We start from the raw sequence: 21,015 nt of genomic DNA, 5'->3' as shown, positions 1-21,015 counted from the left end.
TTTTGGCCCTTTCCACTTGCATTAATCCACAACTGTATTACTTACTCTTGCTATCCATAGCCTCCCATGAATCACGCATGGACTGGTTTTGGGTTAACCCCGTCCCAATCAAAATCAATTTGGATGAATAGGGCGAAGCAGTGTGATATAATGAATTAAACAGTTCAGATTTTAATAGTCCAAAGGAAGGTTCAAAGTATCGACACGTATTGATCGATACATATCGTATTGGGAGTACTCTGATATGCCCTTATAAAGGGTGTATCAGGGTTTTGACCAGTTCAGGGGATGGAGGAATCTTAAATCGGCCCCCTTGAAATGGTTTAAAAATAAAATAAAAAGTAAAAAAAAAGGACCGATACTGCCCGATATGCCTCTACCAGCATATCAGGTATATTGATATTTAGAACCTTGGTCCAAAGTATTAACATAGTCTATCTAGGGCTGTAAATTGGGCTGGGTTAGGTTGGGTTAAGGCCAACCCTAGCCCAACCCTAAGTTCTATACCCCTAACCTTCAACCTGACCAACACAACCCAACCCTAACCTTAACCCTAACTAAATTCCTTCAACCCTAACCCAACCCAACCCAATTTCAGGTTGGGTTGGGCTTGGGTTAGGCCCATCCCAACTTTCTTCCCATCCCTTAAAGAATTTCTCGATTTTAGATCTTAACTCAACTTTCACTTTATATATTAATCTTATGTTTCATTAGTATTTGTTTGTTGACGCTATTTTTGTTCTTTTGGTACAAAATTCAGAAAAACAAGTTTAAGAAATGATTATAGTGTATTATGAGTTATGACTTACAATAGATCTTTCTTGGGTGACAAACAACATAGAGGAGATGGAGAATAAAATTTTCAAAAAACATAAAATAATGTTATTAAGGTTTTAGTCTTTTTGATTAGTATTAAGTGAAGTGATCATCTTAAAGGAAATACATGATACTATGTGGTGGGGGCTATACAATATCATGCATCTAAACAAATCAATGTATGTTATATAATACATATAACATGTATTTATGTATGATATGTACCATAGCATCGGGTTGCCTAAGGGGTCAACCCTAACCCAACCCAAAGTAAAGTTAGGTTCATGAATTTCAACCCTAACCCTAACCCGAACATCAACCCAACCCAACTTTTTCGGGTTGGATTCGGGCCAATTGGCCCAAGTTGCAGCCTTAAGTCTATCCATAATGGTTTATATTGGATGGGATCAGACTGAACCAACATTCGGTCCATTGGTAGAAGATAAGATACAGGTATCAATGGACCAGGTTTGAATTGGAACAAATTTCATTTAAAACTAATTTGAACAAACTGGACAGTCCAGACATTGAATTGGACTGATCCAAAGTATTCATTGGATTGGATTGGACCTGGTCCTTGTAATGAACTCTTATTGGACCAGATCAAATTGGACTAAATCCAGTCGAATTGACACCCCAACTTGCAGGGCACTTCAAACTACCTGGTTGCATCAACCCAATTTTTCAGATCCTTGGACCGGACCGGATGGTCGACCTATTATTACCTTTCATGGCATGGCATCGGTAGGGGTTTGGTTACCCCACTCAAGTTACAGACTTGACTCTTTGGTGCCTTTACAGTATGCATCTTCAGGAAGATGCAAGATAGTTTTCATGAGGTAGTGATTGAGGTCTGTGGGCTCTGAAATTCGCGAGGGTGTCAAAGGATAATGGAGAAGACAAACTCGAACAGCTCTTATTCTATGATAATGGCGGAAGAATATAATGTCCTCTTTTCTGATAGGGTCTCTTTTATATAGTAAGTCTGGGAGCTGGGAGGGGTCTTTTCCAAAAATCTTTTCTTGATTTGGAAGATCTTTCCTTTTAATTATTAAGTAACTCATTAGATGGTTATACCAGCTGAGAATATTTTGAACAAATCGTATCTCTAGATGGCTAATTACATTTTAGTTTGGACCTTTTCATGCTTGGAATTCAAAATCGGGTTGGTATTAAACCCACACTTTAATCACCTTACTCCAACCTAAACAATTCAACTTTCAGAGCTTACTAACGAGCTACTATTTTCATATTTTGAATGCTCTAATATCTGGCCTAACCTGAACCCTAATTAATTTACCAAAACAAGGGAAAAAATACTGAACGCAATATAAAGCTAATGAGTTGAGTTCGGGTTGAAGTTTTTGGGTTGCGATGTGTTAGGATCAAACATTTCACCTCCACATGTTGGTTTTCATGGTCTAAATTATTTATTGGGTTGGATTGGACCTGATTCATTCATAATGGATTTACATTGGATTGATCAGATTGAACCAATATCCAGTCGGTTGATAGAAGACAAGAACACAGGTGTCAATGTATCATGTTTGAGTTTGAACCAATATGAACATATTGGGCGGTCCAGAGATTGAATAAGACTGGTCCAATTGAGTATTCATTGGATTAGTTTGGACCTGGTCCATTTGTAATGGACTTATATTGGACTGGATTGGATTAGACCAATCTGATCCAATTGACTCCCTCTAGGGTCTATGCCCGCTTCATTATTGAATCGGATTGGATTGAATTATATCTGGTCCAATTGACACCTCCTCTAGGGTCTATGCCTAGTCAAAAGCTGGGTTGGGCTGTGGCCCATCCAAATATAGGGCTAGCACAGACCTAATCCAGTCTTGGGCGACATCAGTGTAGGACTTGCTCTGGCATAAGCAATCACACTGCTTAGGCATCAATGCAGCTCAACCTGTTCAGAGAAGTGTTCTGTTACACGTTTAAGGAGTTAGAAGAATAGGGGTAAACTGAAAAGGATTTGGGTGGCAATGGTATAAAATAATTTAAATGCACAGAATGCCAAAACAATATTCGTACATGTAGCTTAATCTCCGTATAGTTGGGACAAGGGTTAGATGATGATGGTAAACAAGAATTATAAGATGGGTTTATTAATGATCTATCAAACTCCTCATTAATGTAATAACAATTTAATGCGTCTCCTAATGGATTTTTAGTAGATTGGAATCTCAAACATTGTTTGATGTATTATTAGTATGATATCTACATGTTCAAATTCCTGGTATTGTTGATTATAATTTATCTCTTTTCTAAACTATTAAATTATGCATTTCTTATGTATTTATATATTTTGTTCATAGTTATTTCGAACTTAGGCTAGTGCTATTGATGTATTTATGAGATATATTAGAGTTTCTCCAATTTATCTAAGTATATCCATGTCCTTCCACCATTATGTGTATCCAAAACATATTGTGATATGTATTTAAATTCAACCTTACCGATACAATATGCCAATATTTTGTACTTTGAACCTCACTCAAACACAAGGGCTCTAATTAGATCAACGCATTGGGAAAAGGACAATACATATATACTCCTATTTTCTTTTTTCTATTTTGTTATTTACTCAGTTGTTTTGATGAAAATGCTTATGGTTGATGGAAACCTTTTTTTTTTCTAATCTATGGCCATTTGATAACAGTTGAAGGGATGAACTGAATGATTTGTTAGTTTCTCGTGGATGGGTACTAACCAATGTTCAGAAAATTGGACCGGGCATTGACATAGAAAAGGGAGAGGTTCACGGGTCAGAGGTTAAACTGGGGTCCAATCGGAGTTCGAACTGTGATGACGCATGTATACATGTATGTATATATATACACATATACATATATGTATATGTATGTATATAATTTATATATAATATATAATATATTATAAATTATATATTAGATTATAATATATTCAAAATATATAATTATATGCACAATTATATTAATTATATGAATATATTCAAAACATATAATTGCATTCTTCTATAACATATAGTTTTTATTTTAGTTTTATTTTTTATATTAAAAATTAAGATTTAAAGCAAAAAAAAAAGTGTTTTTTAGCAAAAATAGTGGGGCAAGGCGCCTTTTGCACATTAGGAACATGTAGATCTTGAAAAATTATCCAAAATAAATAAAAAAAAAAGATCACCCTAATCGAACATCCAAACACAAAGTTATGACCTCTAGAAATTTATATTTATGTGCTAAAAAAATTTCCAAAAACCGGTTGGTTTTTAAAATTGGGACTGAGTCACCGGTTATCTGGTTCAACCATTTGAGCCACCAATTTTGACCGGATTTTTACACATTACAATTTTGGGGGTATGACTGAACCTGTCACAGGCTCGGTCATGGTTCAACCGGCCCAACCAACCAATTCGGTTTTTCAGAACACTGGTAGTAACTATGCATGAGAATTCAGAAATTCATCTACAAAACCTAATCGCAAGGGTGCAGATTCAACTTCCACCGTTGACAGCATTTTCTGACCTTGTAGGTGTCGGCTTCTATGATCTCTCGGAAGGGAGCTCTGTATTTTGTCACACCAGTGACAAAACACATGGAAGCACAATGAAAAGATAAATGATTGTGGGTCCAATGTATTTTGTTATAGGCGTGGAGAACTATCAATGGTTCCTTATAGTGTTTAATCAATCGTTTCTCCTTTTTTTTTTTTTTTTAAGTCAGGCAACGGTAGAGTGTATTGGTCTGTATCATTACTTTTTTTTTAATTTTATTTATTTATTTATTTATTTTTTTAAATTAGTTTAAAGCCCGACTATCCTCTGAACTAGTGTCTGACCGGATACAATCACTAAAAGGACGTATCAGACAGTCATCAACACAATACATATGGGTACTTTGAACCTTGAAATCAGGTTATGAACTTGAAGTTAAATACGTAACTTTTACACAACCAAGGCCATTTTATCATCGATGCCTACACCTATGACTGTGTATGACTGCATATAGTGGGCAAAGGGAATTGGCCTTCCGCAAAGAAGCTGAGTAAAAGACATGGATTGTCATAGAAAATCCATGGTGCCCATTTCATGATGTCATAAGGGGCACTTCTATTGCCATAAATGATGGAGAAAGGATTCTAGTTTGTGACTTTGGTGATCAACCTCCAAAAGACAATGGTGTCGCCCTCCAAAGATGAGGGGTTTCGACAAGAATTATCTGGTCTACTCATCATCGGTGGAGTGATGGAAGGTGGCAGGTACTTGTAATCGCGTATTACGAGGGTTCCGACGAAGTGCTTCATAAGACATTTCGGTTCAATGTTTACATGTTGGATTTTACTGGGTTGAAGTGGATTGGGGTGCGGAACCTGGGTGATCATATGTTGTTTTTGGGTCTCAATACCTTACTGTCTCTAAGTTCATTTGATTTTCCAAGATAGAGAGAGAACTGTAACTACTTGGCAGATGATAATTTTGAGTTCCCCGGGGAAGGTTCGTATTATGCCATTTGTTTTCAGTATTGTATTCAGATGTTTGTTCCCGTTTGGGTTATACTAATTAAGTTCTTGATAATAATTATTGTGAAGCAGTTTCATAAGCAAAATTTTAGTCCTTGTTTGGTGGTATTTCGTATTTTATACTTTTAAGAGTATTAAAGCATAAAATACATGGTAGCCCCGTTTAGATAGATTTCTATAAAATACTTTCATACTTTTGAAAGTACAAAAGTGCAAAAAGCACAATATAACTTTAATATCATATACTTTATACTTTTTGCTTTCACTTTTTAAAGTACAAAATACACGGCCACCCCATTTGGATAGATTTTTATAAAGTACTTTCATACTTTTGAAAGTACAAAAGTGCGAAAAACAAAATGACATTTGTATTATATACTTTATGCTTTTTGCTTTTATACTTTTTAAAGCATGAAAAACCCTAAAAGCACAAAATCAGCTTTTTATACTTCATGCTTTTGGTGAAATAGTGCTTTTGTTGACCACCATTCGATAAAACTCTTGACCCTACCCTTGCTCACCGTTGCTAGAATTGGATTGCCATCACTGGTCTTAGACCACAAAACCACTTGAAACTGTCACCGGAAATACAAACAAACATGCTTTTGTCAAACAGAAAATGGTACTTCTATTTTGGAAAGCATAATTTTCAAAATTTTTTACTCAAACAGTTTTCAAAACAAAAATACCAAGGTAAAAGTACTTTATGTACTTTATACTTTGGTATTTTTAAAGTACAAAAGTAGAAGGTGTTGTTTGGATAGACTTCTACTTTTGTACTTTTTAAAAATTTGAAGTATAAAGTACATAAAATACTTTTTACTTTGGTATGTTTGCTTTGAAAACCGTTTGGATAAAAAATTTTGAAAGGTATGCTTTCCAAAATAGAAGTACCATTTTCTGTTTGGCAAAAACATGCTCATTTGTACTTCCAATGACAGTTTCAGGTGATTTTGTGGTCTAAGACCGGCGATAGCAGTCTAATTCTAGCAACGGTGATCAAGGGTAGGGTCAAAAGTTTTATCGAAGGGTGGTCACACACGACCACCTATTTGCATGAAAACAAAAGCACAATTTCGTCAAAAGCATGAAGCATAAAAAGCTAACTTCGTGCTTTTGGGAATTTTCATAATTTTAAAAGTATGAAAGCAAAAAGTATAAAGTACATGATACAAATGCCATATTGTATTTTTCATACTTTTATACTTTCAAAAATATGAAAGTATTTTATAAAAGTCAAGTCTATCCAAAAGTATAAAAGTAAATGTTGATACTTTTACTTTGAAAACTGTTTCAATGAAAATTTTCAAAAACATGCTTTTCAAAGCAAAAGCAAATATTAGTGTTTGGATACAACAAAATGTTTTATGTGTACATGCCACATGACACACATGTATCAACAACATGCGGATTCCACACGAAATCATATTTGGGTGCCATATGCCATCTTAATATAGGGTCAATGACATGTGGATGCCACCGGACATTTAAAGGTAAGTTAATGATATTACATGACACATGACAGAATAGATGGATACCACATGAAATACACTTGTCATTAATTATGTTCAAATGCCACGTAGCATCCATGTATGCCACCATGTGGCATATATAAATACCACATGATATTTAAATGTTGGGTCAATAATATATGAATGCCACGTGATATTCACATGTCACTAAATACATTAATATGCCTAATAACGTGACATCCATATATGCTTCCGCGTGTTAGAATTTGCAAGTATCATACATGTGGTTGATTCACACGTTTTAAAATATATAAAACATGTCAAAGGGCTAAAAAGCAAGACATATCAAAAGCTAATTTCATGATTTTCGTGTTTTTTACTTTAAAAAATACATCAAACAAATACAATCTTGTACTTTTCATACTTCGAAAAGTACATCCAAACAGGGCCTTACTTTCTTGTTCGTGCCTTCGTAGAGTGTAAATCTGTAAAATACCGTGTATGGATCGTCTCGATTTTATTTTTACAATCAAACTGAACTCAGCCTTGTTAATCTCAACGATTTGCGGATGTGGTCGATCAACCAATACATTCATCAGAAGCCATTAGGTTGGAATCTACTCTTGAAAGATGTTTGTGGTTGCAAAGTATCTTCAACAACTACTGAACTAAGACTAAGGATGTTTGAGTCACCAGCTCATCTGATGCGAGAAACGAAGAGCTGGCCTTGACATCATCATGCTTAGGGAATTAACCCTTACTAGTTTTCCTTCTAACTAAACTATCTCTATTTGAAGACTATTAACTAGAGCCTAGAGGTAACAAAATTCACACATTGTTCAAGCCACCGGGGAAGCCTATGCCACCATGAAACAAAAGAAGTTTTAGCCCATCGAACTACAATATGGGTAGAAACATCCTATATGTAATTTTACTTAATCGAGGATACAAAGTACGCTAATACATTTGGACATCGTTTTCATGTGAAAAAAACTTGGCATCCTACAACAAAAGGAATATTAAGCAATACCATCACATCAAGAGAATTTTGCATATTCGTGGTAAAGGGATTTACATAAGATCAGTGCCTTACCGCATCAAGACAGGGATTGATAGAGCATGTCTTGGCTTGGACGGGTACTGTTATACAATACTAGTGTCACATTGTCTCACAATTGGTTGTCAATACCATGTCTTCATCATCATGTTTTCAACTGATGATTGTATATGTTCCACAACCGCATCGTGGTGCAACCATTCCATGGGATGTCCATGTGACGCATCTAACCCAGATGATACCTGGAGAACTGTAGAACATTCAGGAACTACAGTGCTACATGAACAAGAAACTGCAATTCCAGCAACCAATATGGAAGACTTATAATATCTTATTACACTAATTAATGAAACCTCAAAAAGGGAAAGTATACTTACTCAAACTTGAGACTCAGATTTCCGGTGAACCAAGGAAACAATAACAGTAACATCGTCAAGCTTGCCACCAATGTATCCTGTGTAGCCAGCTGCCTGGGCTGCATCAGCAAACGGACTTCGTGCTGATTCTGACCTCCCCACCTCTTGTGCTCTCATAGCTAAGAACTCTGACATTTCCTGAAAAAACGCCAAACAAAAGCGATTAAAAGATGATAGAAAAATAATACCAAAAAAATGATAGAAAATGGCAACATTAAAGGAATTAGCAGAAACCTGTGATTGGGAAATATTTGTGTAACAAATGGGTTAGCTTGAGGAAAACTAAGGTTCACGCCCTTGGTGCCCTTGGTCAAAGATCAACCTGAATGGCCATCCAGTCCCCCCCCCCCAAACAATTATTATCCAATTACATTGAGTACAGAGTTTCTAAATGTAAGGCTTAGTTAAGCTGAGTACCTGTGCAAAAGTGTTTGCTAAATTGGCTCATAGAGTACATTCTTATATTGGCTATTGGACGTTTCCTGATTATTAACTTCCATTACGAAATCACTCAGAAAGTGTCACATAGACAAACCAATACAAGTGTTCAAGACCTTAGGTTTCAAGCTGGCCTTCAGTGACTTGGAGACAATTGACGCTATTTCCTGTTCATATAAATTGTCGAAAAGGCCATCTGTTGCAGTAATGATTACATCCCCCTCATCCAAATCAATTGTGTAAGCCTGAAACAAGAAGCAAAACAACAAATTAAAATATATACCATGCCATTATATCCAGATATGAAAAATGAGTAATTAATCTGAGTGGCTTAGAACAAGTTCTTGTGGCATTATGAATGATCAGCTAGTTCTGTGCCACTACTTACCTTCAAGGCCCTTTACCAAAAAAAAAGAGAAACTTTAAAGGCCAGCGGAAGTGACAACCTAAGACAACATTACCTCTATCAGTTCTGAGGGATCATCTCCTCTTTCAATTTGAAATGGAAAATTGAACTCATGAACCATTGCAGAGGACCTTTTGAAAATGGTACCATTTCTTATTATGATGAATCCAGAGTCCCCAATATTTGCCACATGGAAAGCCTGTTGGAAATTCTGATAGCAGTTAAAATGATCCTTGCCATAGAAGAGCTATGGAAACAATATCTGCAACCTTTTTTAATCAAGATTTTTTTTCTAATAGCAGTTAGAATGATAATTTCCACAAAGCAACTCCCACACAAATAAGTGCTATGTTTTAATCATGAAAATTAAGTACTAGAAATGATGGAAGAAACCCCAGTGAGGTTTCTATTCTACTGGTTGACATGGTCAGCCACAGGAAACTGCATCATCACCCTAGCAATAATAACTTTCTTCATGTAAGTTTATATAACAGATGTTTCAGAAAGCATGTCACCATGTCACATGGATGTAGACAAACATACTGGAACTCCTAAAATATCATATTTTTTTAACATCCTCCATAAGGTGGAAACCAATATTACAAGCTAAAGACAAGCCAGGCATTGAGTGCTCTCATGAGTAACAGATAAGAACCGCACATGATGCAACATCACCTGTTTGTTAAATGAAGAACAATGTAGAAGGCTAGAAGGTGTTGAAGACACAAGAAAATCAGCAGAAGGCCTTAATTGCTCCTAAACTCTTCATCTCATTTACTTTATTCTATTAAGCAATTCTAAGTTAAGAGGTTCATGGTGCTCTGTTTCTAATAACAGTATGAATAATTTTTTGATAAGTGATAATGATGTGTAAATTAATCAGTATAATAGAGGAAGAAAAACCCCAAATCTGTACAAAAAGATGACTGTATGGGTATTCACAGAAGACCATTCAATCTTGTCAATGATTGATTCCACTAGAACTGACTTGGCTTCAAAAATTCTTCACCCAGTAAATAGCAAGGGGAAAACAGCATGAAGATGTCATTTCTTCCACGAATGCCCACAAATTTTTTGAATTTTTCTTCTTCTGTACAACTCAAGACTTGTAGCGAGAAATCCCTCCATCCTACATCTTGTGATTTGTTACCCATCGCGGGGAATAAAGTGGTCGAGTTTGCATGCTTGTTAGAACAGTACCTAGGAAACTATAACTTTACATGTCCAAATTGCCCACTCTCCCCTCACCCTCTCTTGATTGCTTCCTTTCCCCCCTATGTCAATTTTCTTATTACTTTTCACAAATCTATTTTCTTATGCAATTAAAAAGGGTAGCCTAGTGCATGAGGCTCCTGCCAATGTGGGGTCTGGGGAGGGACAGATGTACACAGCCTTATCCCTGCACATACAGAGAGGCTGTTTCCAAGATTTGAACCCTGGTCAGCCAGGTCACAATGGAGTGACCCAACCATTGCATCAAGGCCCACCCTCATTTTTTTTATGCATTTGAAAATTTATTCAGAAGTCATGGAAGTATTCTCTTTACAAGGAAAGATTATATGATTTATAGTTGGAGTTTAGGAGAGGATTAATGGAAGATTATCAATTGGGTTTCCCAGATACTTTCTTGATGCACATGCTCAGAAGAAGGATGAGAGTAATAAAAAAAATAAAAAAAAACAAAAAACAAAAAATATTACAAATAACATGGTTACTCTCAGTTTGAATGAGACCATCATTTAGGAAGAAATTACCTGACCATCAAAGCAAGCAACCAATGCTGTAGATGAGCCAGGAGACTCTGCTTCTGCAGCACTTTGGATAAGAATTTTGTCTGGCTTTGTTATTTGAACTCCTTGATATTCTGAAACTATCTTTGCACAGTTCTCCATTAGCTCTCGAGCATACAACCCTGCATTTATTCCTGATAAAAAAGAATAGATCAGATATGTACAAAGATGGGAATTGGTAGCATATGAATCGACTCTAGAAAGTATCCATCATGATGCATGTATGAAGAAAAGAATCTTGAGCTTTGGATAAATGAGGCTGTGGCATGGTTGTCCTAAGCAAGGTTCAAAGTAGCAATACGATATACCGGGGCGTATCGTATCGTATCTTTTGGGGTCAAACAGGCGTTTCGGACCCCACTCTTTTTTAATAAAAAATATGATGAAATATCTTCCCAAAAACCAAAATTTGAAAAAAAAAGCCATTTCCGCTTGTATCTAAGTACCGATACACCTCTGCTAATACACAGAGGCGTATCGATACTTTGAACCATGGTCCTAACTTGTGCTTAAGTGGGAATTACCGAGAAAACCTATCAAACACATCTATAATAATCATAGAAAGGGCATAATTTATGGCACTGGGGAGTTTTGAAATTTCTTACAAATCGCCAAATGTTCAGGGTGGCGGGCAAAGTTATGGAGGTCACTTTGATATGGGACATGCCAATTAAAAGATTGGGGAAGTTGAATTGTGGAAGTATCTACCAGCAGGAGGTAAAGTAATGTGGATTAAAATCTCTGTAGAACATTCCTATCTATTTCTATCACTTTCATGATACTGCAAAATGTTGCAGTCTTGCAGAGAAACCAAGAAACTTCAAATAGACCATTTTATACCATATGATGGATTGGACCTGTGTTTATCCATCCACTGCACTGGTGGTTTAGGAATTAGAACAATTATAAGTATGAATTATAAAACATAAACTCCTAAGTGGTTATGAAAATCAGAGGGGAGTTAAAAAATTACTAGGCACAGGTTGGAATCTGTGAGGTGCTGGCACTTAGCAGCTATCCCACATCCATTTGTAAAGGCATAGGCACATTATGACTTCTGGAAACATGATACTTTTAGAGTTGGATAAAGTGACCATATCAATTTCTTGCAAAGATGTATGGTGGACCTTTGGCCTTTCACAATGGTTTTCCCATGTTTTTCCCTATGCAACAAACGAGGAACAGTTTACTGAAAGCTATAAATTTTTCATGTGACAAATAACCAAATCTCTGTTTTCCAGATCTTCGGTTTATTGGGAGGTTAATTATGTGCTATAGCTATTAGCTAATGACTTGTTATGAAGGTAATCTATCATTCAGTTCAGATAAGAGCATGTATGTAGACTTGGAATTGAAATGCCAAAGCATTTTCAGGTTTGATACTCTCCTTTGACTCCTTGGTGGAGACGACTCCCCAAACAACTTTATATTACAAAGTCTTGGTACTAACTAAAGTGGCATTCTTTATTTAGTGTGCCTGGACAAAATACTCATAACAGACAACCTACCAAGGAGGAAGGTACATTAATTGCTAGATCTCATGTTAACGGCTACATTTTATGTCAAGTGGTGGCAAGAATAATGGATCATTAATTGTTTCTTAATTGGTAGCATTTGGAATCAGTTTTCTGAATATTCACCATTTACTGGGTGATGTTAAGACTTTTTTTTAATAGAAAAGGGTAACTTTCATTAGCTTAAAAAACAGAAATACAACTGTCACCTACAGAGACATAAGGTGACCCCTCATCAAAAATCAAATTACAAAACAGTCCAAAACAAAGACTCCTGATTTACTCCTTGCTTTGCTAGATTGTCAGGTAAAGGATTTGCTGACCTCCTAGTCCATTTAACATGTGCACCCAGCTCCTTTGTGAGGCTCAATACTTCCCTTACATGTTGTTTAAGAGACCACGTTCCCAAGCTATTTGTTTGCAGCCAGCCTACTGCTAATTTTGAGTCTCCCTCCACTTCTAACTGTTCAATGCCCAATTGCTTGGCCAATCTGAGCCCCTGGAGGAGGGCCATTAGTTCTGCTCTAAGCGATCCCCTGGGTGATGTTAAGAATCTTTAATGACTTGATTTCCAGTTTTATAAGCCCAATAGTTTGTCCAATGAAGCGGGATGATATGGAGATCACTTTCATTTGCCAATTTCCATTACTTGAAATGTATGGAAAAGAGAAAAAGAAGCAGGGGAAAAGCAAAGTGGAGAGCTTAACATGCCCTCAATCATTAGAAATCTGCTTTGGTGGGGTTTAAAGATTTGATACATCATCATTTTTATGGGGTTGGGATGAACTGGCATATAACTATTTATGGTCTTGCATGTATTCTTAACTGTCTTGAATTTTTTGTTATTTAATTATAGACCTTTTCTTATTTAGCATCAGTAATCAGCACTAGTTTTCAACTAAAATTCTTATTTTTTGTTTTTTTGCCATAAGCTGACACTGTAACATGAATAAACCAAATTCTAGATCTTAAACTTGGGCCCAATTCTTTGATATCACATTCTAAAGGTAATCTTTATGGCCATCATTAGTCCTGCAAAACTCCAATAAAGGTGGGTAAAGGGCTGACAAAGTGGATGCATGGCCGACACAGAGGGACCTCTATCTGATGAATTGCCTGTAATTGCCATGGGCTTCCTCCCTTAGGCAGAAATGGATGGGATGCAGAGATATGTGGACACTATTTGGTACTCAAATTTGCCTCAAGTTTGGTTATTCTTTTTATGTGTTCTGTGAATATTTATGCACATATATGTATTTTATAATGACAATACAAAGACATAAATATATCATCAGTTAAATGTGTTCTGTGAATATTTATGCACATGTATGTATTTTATAATGACAATACAAAGACATAAATATATCATCAGTTAAACTACTAGTACTTTGGTATAAGCTTCATAAGTTCTTCAACCATTTACTTTTTAAATTTTTTTCAATTGTTTACCCCATGTTCTTCAACCATATGAAAGTTGAAATATGCATGGCACCAGGGGTTCATCAATAGCCAGATTCCAGAGAAATAGGAAGCAAAATGATAGTTATGAATAAGTGGGATGACCATTTCCCAGTAGGTCATTTATTCTCAGCTTACTTCTACAAAAACATCCAGTAGATTAAAAATCAGATAAGCAGCTTCTGTTAGTTTCTGCTCAGACATTATTGACATTCTAGTTGAAACTCAAGAGTACGCGACAAACTGAGTTCAAAAGGACCTAAAAAGGAAATAGAACAGAATGAAATGGTTAATACCATCATCAATATTTAGTTTTTATACATGCAGACAGTGAAGGCACATAATCGACCCAAGTTACAGATCCATTTTTGAAGTACATCATATTATAGCCTAAAGGAGTTTCTAGGGCCATGCTTAGATAAGTCTGATCTGTTTAACTGGTGAAATTTAATGATCGAGTGAACATCAGAAAGGCTATGTTCTTTGTCACATAAATCATGATCTTTCCTACTTGACAAGAGTTGAACAAAGGAAATGGTAATGTTTAACACGTAGCAATACATCATTTTATTTATGAAGGAATACCTTCAAATGACCACTGGCCAACTCCATCAGCTACACCTAACCAGTTTTGACCTGTGACGAAAAAAGCATCCTCTCCACCTGTCAATGCCTGGCATTATTATTCTATGAATTATTGATGCTGAATTCTTTCATACCAAAGAAAAAAACTAGGTTTTAGGGCATCATATGTGAAGTTGTGAATCAAATATCTAGACTTTCTATCTAAAATCAGTAGGATATATACTTATGACAATGCCAGAAGACCAATGACAAAATAGAAAATTTTAAAACTAATCTACAGAACAGCATTAAGCAGACATAATTTCTTTATGAAAACAAATACGTATTAATATAACAAAGAATTGACAAAAGTTTAATCAGATATAATACATTTTGTTAAGATTGATCCTTTGAATAGTTATCATGGAGAAAGATACAACATTCTGGAGTGAAGTATATTAGCATGTCTGAGTTGCCAAAACAGAGAAAGAGAAAAATATGAATTTAAACTGCCTCCTCTTCTCAAACTTTCCCAATATAATGCTTGGATCCTATCTATCATAGATTATATGCTCCTTCCAACTTAGCATCACAGACCAGTATGAGTTGTGTTATTCCACAGAGTAATCTTGATTCTGATACTCCTTTAGCATCACAAGTTGGGCTAGTTGAACCACCCAAAGAAGCACAAATGCAGAAGTACCCTTTGAATGTTCTAAAGAATAATAAAATCTGATAAATTGGACAAAATATCTGGCTTAAGTAGATTCCATGAGATCAGATTCTGTGCAAACAATAAAAGATCATGGTTTCTTATCTCCATTGCCAGCCTGGTACAGGCAGACTGCCAGAACCAGTTATAGAGCCCAAGCCCAGGTCAGCCTCGTACAGGCACGGAAGATCGAGGTACTAGCCAAGTCATCCAGTCCAGGGTTCAAGCCTCCAATTCATTAGGTTTATACCAGGAAGCCAAGGGAACCACAGGCCCAGACCCAGTAACGGTTCATGCTGTTGTCATGATCCCATAGAAGGCAATATATAGATGGATGTAATCAGTCTTGGCGAATAAGAACTTACTACTTGAGTTCCCTCCCTAATTCTCTCTTCTTCCTTCCCTTCCCATCTTATCTCCCAACCATTGTAAGTTTGTAACTCCATTTCAGGAGGTTGAGGCTCCCTCGAAGTAGCTCATATCTTTGACACTGAAATGAGCCTTATCACCTGGAAACTGGAGGCCATTTTGGTTTTTTAATGACCAATCAAACTTGTCAAAATCCAGTGGAACTGTTGAAAACCAGCCGGTTTACACAACCTGCCTGGGTCACCAAATTGTTATAACGTTCAAATACTAATAGGAAGATTTAAACTTGAAACTTCTTAGTCATGCATATTAACATGCTACCATTAGTCCAAAACGTGTATTAACTTGAAACTTCTTAATCATGTGTACACATCTTAAGGTTTATACCAGGAAGCCAAGGGAACCACAGGCCCAGACCCAGTAACGGTTCATGCTGTTGTCATGATCCCATAGAAGGCAATATATAGATGGATGTAATCAGTCTTGGCGAATAAGAACTTACTACTTGAGTTCCCTCCCTAATTCTCTCTTCTTCCTTCCCTTCCCATCTTATCTCCCAACCATTGTAAGTTTGTAACTCCATTTCAGGAGGTTGAGGCTCCCTCGAAGTAGCTCATATCTTTAACACTGAAATGAGCCTTATCACCTGGAAACTGGAGGCCATTTTGGTTTTTTAATGACCAATCAAACTTGTCAAAATCCAGTGGAACTGTTGAAAACCAGCCGGTTTTCACAACCTGCCTGGGTCACCAAATTGTTATAACGTTCAAATACTAATAGGAAGATTTAAACTTGAAACTTCTTAGTCATGCATATTAACATGCTACCATTAGTCCAAAACGTGTATTAACTTGAAACTTCTTAATCATGTGTACACATCTTAAGTAAATACGTATATATTTTGAATAAAATGCAAATGGCAAGACTTGAACCCTGTGCAGTTGTATCAAAAACCTGCACTTTAACCAAGCTGCTTCTTAGAAACGTGAAATAACTCACAAAATGTACTATTTATTTTATTTTTATGGCTCGTGGTCGAACCATTTGACCTGGAGTCGGACCGTTCAGCCCCGGTAACTGGAGGTCATTCCAGTTCTGTGTCCAATCCAAGCTTTACAACATTGAATTCAATGCACAAATTCTTTACCAGAAAAAAAAAAAAAATCTATGCACAAATTTCTCTGAAACTTAGCCAAAATACTAGTAATTATTTATTATAATTGGCTCAAAAATTGGCTGAAATTTAGAAATGCTAAAAGTTCAAATTGGCTCATTTTAAAATTTGCAGTTAGATGTAAAGCCTTGAGAAATAAAGCAACAGATAATAGAGCTTATAACTTAATAAGCTATCTTTGTTTCTTCTATGCTTGATTTCCAAAAACAGGTAGTCAAATAGATATTTAATTTAAAGTAGGATTCTTGGATGTACCTTAGAAGGATGTTGTAACATTGAAGCACCTGAAGAGAGGAAAAGTTCTGGTGCTGAGATTTCTTCTCCCCTATTATAAACAAAACAGCAAACCATGAAGAACAGATTTGAGAGTCAAAATTACAAATATATATATATATATATATATATATATATATATATATATATATATATATATATCCAATAAATTGAACTGTTATAATTTTAAAATCTTGAAATAAAAGAGTAAGGAGGAGAAAAAGAATAAATTTTCTCTTTCTTCCCACTCCGGTGCAAATTAAATCCCACAATAGAATTTTGATATTTAGTTGAAAGAGAGTTAGCTTGGGTAAGAAATATACATTTCTAAGGATCTGGCAGTCCTTTTTCATTTTTTATCAATAAAATTTATTTTAACAGGAAATAGTAATTAAGGAGATAACAAAGATTCAGTTATTTACAAGGGCAAAAAACAAATCGCAAATCTGTTTACAGGATGTTTAACATGTGCAGGCATCAACTTATTGGCTATGCATTGACAATTCAGCCTCTAAATAGAACTGCCAACCTGTTTACAGGATGCTTAGCATGTGCAGGTGTCAAGTTATTAGCTATGCATCAATAAATCAGTATCTAAATAAAAGTGCAGACACAATATAAAACAACATCAATTTAGTCTTTTCCTTTTGATATTCTCTCATGTGGTTACTTGGCCAGTTAAAATTCTATGATGTAATTAAGGAGCATGAAGTCATTTAGTCATGCAGACAGCTCCAAATATTTGGGCATACTGAAATGATTCAAAAGAAATAAAAGGGAAAAAGAACCATACCCATGAGGATCAGGAGTAGTTTCAACATCTTGTAACTCTACTAGTTCTGTTCCTGCCACTTCTACACCATGTTCATTTTGTAAAGCACCTTCAATAACTTCTACCTGTAAAAAGTATAAAAGTGAATGGTAGTTTAGTTACTACTAGATTATAGAAATAAAAGACTATAATTCCTTAATAAACATCAATATTTTTAATTAGTTCCCATAAGGTGATAGAAAGTGTCCAGGGTCAGCTCTATAGGGTCTTAGCTGGCTTCTGACAATGGAAAGGATAAGAGTTAAATCTACTCTGGGATGCACAAAGACATTATCTGAAAAAAGAAAAGAAAATGATGCGGAATAGGGATTGTATGAAAAGAGACGATATGGTCTCTTCATTTTGGGACCATTGGACCAGAACATTTTGCGATCATGTCTTCCCTGAACTTACCTTAGTTGCCTAAATCCACAATTTGCTGATAATGGTTACAGTGATATTGAGCTAAGTTATGAGGCAAAAGGCTTTCAAAAAATAAAAATAAAAAAAAGTAAAAGTAATAAGGCAGAAAGCTTATATGTCAAATAGACTGTCACTGCTTTCTGTGCCTGTTTTTCATGCCATCACCCATATATGTTGACCACGGAAGGACTATCTGATTGTTTTGTATTCATTGTCAAATGATTCTCAGAACCATATATTCTAAAACAACAACCCTCGCAATGAAATGTTTAAAAATAGTAAAAGGTTCAAGAGGAAAAGAGAAGAAATCATGCTGACCATAGCTGACGATTCAACTGTATCTTTCTCCTCAAATTCTTCCATGGTTTTGGAACCTGTTTCAACATCCAAAACATGATCGGGATTAGAAGCCAGTGGAGGCATAACTGGCATAATGCCAACCACATCATCCTCCTCACTGGGGTGACTGGTTTTTGTATCCAAAATGCGATCAAGCTCTGCAGCTGTAGACAGAGACATAACTTCAACCTTAATATTCTCTGCACCGTTTTCCTCAGAGGCATTCCCTACAGCTTCATAAGCAGGTTCAGGCTCTGAATCAAGAGGGGAACGTACATCTTCAATTATAACCTTCTCTCTAGAATCATCCTCTGAGACATTACTCATGGACTCCAGGCCAACAGAAAAGGGAGTTACATATGCCATATTCATCTCTTTAGGGTCTTCCTCAGAGGCATGACTCGTCTCTGCATCAGTAATCTGGTGGAACTGCGCAGAAGAAGGTGATCCAATACCTTCATCCTTACCCTTCTCTTTAAATTCCTCCTTAAAGGCATTAGTATTTTCTGCTTCGAGAACGGAGTCAGGCTCAGTAGCAACCAACTGAGGCAAATTTTCATCCTCACTCTTCTCCTCAGAATCTTCCTTAGACACATAACTATTTCCAACTGGAAGAATTGAGTCAGGCTGTGAAGCAGTCAACTGAAGCACGGCTTGGTCCTCGTTCTTCTCTTTAGAATCTTCCTCAGAGGAAATATTGTGCTCTACATAGAGAACATCACCTACATCCTCTGAAGCAGTCAATTGAAGCACAGTTTGATCCTCAGTCTTTTCTTTAGAAGAAATACTTTGCTTTATACGAAGAACCTTACCTCCATCGAGAGAAGCAGTAGGAGATGGATTCTCATCTTCGTGCATCTCTTTGGGGCCTTTCCCTTCACCGTTACCCTTCTCTTCAGAGTCTTCCGTAGTATCAGTTCTACTTCCTGCATCGAGAACATTATTTGGGTCCTGAGTAGTATTAGTCGTAGTAGAAAGAATCACAGTTTCATCTTTGCTTGCTTCTTCGGCTTCTGCATTTGTTTCTACATCAAAAACTGAATCTGGCATTGAAGCCTTAGAAGGAAGAAAAACTTCAACGGCGTTCTTCTCTTCAATATCTTCCTTAGAAGAATTGCTTGTTTCCACATCCAAAGAAGAGTTAGGCAATGTACTACTACCAGCCACTTCCGGTCTATCTTCTGTAAGAGCAACTACATTCTGTTCATGCGAAGTTCCAGTAAATTCCTCGGTAATGGTCTCCCTCCCAGGATCTCCATTTAGAGTTCCCAGAGTTTCCAGTGTATCTGTAGTCATCTGAGTCTCTTCCTCGGTAATGGTCTCCGTCACAGGATCTCCATTTAGAGTCCCCAGAGTTTCCAGTGTATCTGTAGTCATCCGAGTCTCTTCCTCGGTAATGGTCTCCGTCACAGGATCTCCATTTAGAGTCCCCAGAATTTCCAGTGTATCTGTAGTCATCTGAGTCTCTTCTTCTTCACTTACACAAGTTCCAATTTCACTTTTCTCTTCAGAAAGTTCTACTTCCTCTTCAACAAGAGTAGAGAATACAGATTCATCTTCATTCTCCACAGGAGTGGAACCTTCAATTTGCACACCTCCCACTGCAACACTCGACGATTCACCAGATACAACATCGGTTTTCGCTTCCTCTACCTTTCCAAACCGGAAAATAATGCTTCCATCGGAACGCTCTGCCGAAAGCACCAAATTCGGTGTGAATAAGCAACAAGCAACGCAAAAGCAAATCGATGTCAAAAGAAAGGCCCGATCACTTGGATGACCTTCCAAACACAGTCATTCTGAAGAATTAAAAGCAATTCATTAGAAAAGTAAGGTTCAGAGGCAGTAAAATGTACCAGTGGTCGAAATTACAATAAAACCAGAAGAAGTAGAGTCCGGAGAAGGCGTTGCCGATGAGGAGAGTTGGGTTGTGGACGAAGAGGGCTTTGCAGATATCTGGTGAGCTAACCTTCGCTTCGGAAATGGCGTAATGGGAGAAATCCGGAATATGCCAAACGGCTTCGGGGAGATGTTGCAGGAAATGCATGGAGCACGAAAGCAAGAAAGATTTTTTAAGGAGCGATGGTCGAGAAACCTACCTACGAAGTCCGCCATGGTTAACAGGAGAGAAGCTTTTTACAAGAAATGGATATGTAATGGACGGAGGCGGAAGATGGAGAATTCCACCATTGGTTGGTGCTGTGGTGCTATGTGTAGAGAAAATTAATAAGCGGGAGCTCCAGGGTACAGAACAAGGAGAAGAGGAAACACGTAATGAAGGACTGAAGGTGGTTATATTTGACTTCACCGCGTGGAGACTGGAGAGGGGAGAACGGGGGGACTGAGAAGAGCGTCACCAGTCGCGTCTCGCCGTCTCCTCACCTCAGACTCTGAGTTGGATAAGCCATCGCCCATCGGTTTTTATTCTCAAGACGTGACTCAAGAGTGAAGACGAGCGACAAGGCGAC

The 21,015-nt window shown here is 36.8% G+C and overlaps 1 protein-coding gene across 8 annotated transcripts; it reads right to left on the bottom strand.

The window, feature by feature from the left end:
* Positions 1-7,708: 7,708 nt before the first annotated feature.
* On the bottom strand, positions 7,709-21,015 carry LOC148851357 (Protein phosphatase 2C family protein). Of its 8 annotated transcripts, none has more exons than XR_016099784.1 (11): positions 20,404-21,015; positions 18,527-20,238; positions 17,768-17,871; positions 16,957-17,026; positions 14,468-14,555; positions 10,875-11,044; positions 9,176-9,319; positions 8,694-8,959; positions 8,511-8,598; positions 8,238-8,414; positions 7,709-8,110 (listed from the first exon to the last, which is right to left on the bottom strand). XR_016099784.1 is itself a non-coding variant. In XM_088947389.1 (10 exons), exons 1-9 carry the CDS (start codon positions 20,660-20,662, stop codon positions 8,238-8,240), a joined length of 2,853 nt encoding a protein of 950 aa, XP_088803515.1. In that variant the 5' UTR covers positions 20,663-21,015; the 3' UTR covers positions 7,709-8,110. The 8 variants fall into 8 exon arrangements, 3 of the variants coding, with proteins under 3 accessions (XP_088803515.1, XP_088803516.1, XP_088803517.1); XR_016099786.1 differs by having other exon boundaries at positions 7,709-8,102; XR_016099788.1 differs by lacking the exon at positions 8,511-8,598 and having other exon boundaries at positions 7,709-8,152.

The sequence above is a fragment of the Nelumbo lutea genome, chromosome 5 (genome assembly GCF_056320005.1).
Source record: "Nelumbo lutea isolate HS-2025 chromosome 5, American lotus-T2T, whole genome shotgun sequence".
Taxonomy (NCBI): domain Eukaryota; kingdom Viridiplantae; phylum Streptophyta; class Magnoliopsida; order Proteales; family Nelumbonaceae; genus Nelumbo; species Nelumbo lutea.
Note: the sequence above shows the minus strand (reverse complement) of the source record. Positions and strands in the feature narration are given on the sequence as shown.

Bases quoted from the DNA above. Each gene is read 5' to 3' on its own strand.
- LOC148851357 (XM_088947389.1), bottom strand. From the start codon at position 20,662: ATGGCGGACTTCGTAGGTAGGTTTCTCGACCATCGCTCCTTAAAAAAT. The intron at 20,239-20,403 runs GTACATTTTACT...TGCTTTCGGCAG, and splicing joins TATTGTAATTTCGACCACTG to AGCGTTCCGATGGAAGCATT. The intron at 8,960-9,175 runs GTAATGTTGTCT...TTCTTGTTTCAG, and splicing joins ATCCCTCAGAACTGATAGAG to GCTTACACAATTGATTTGGA.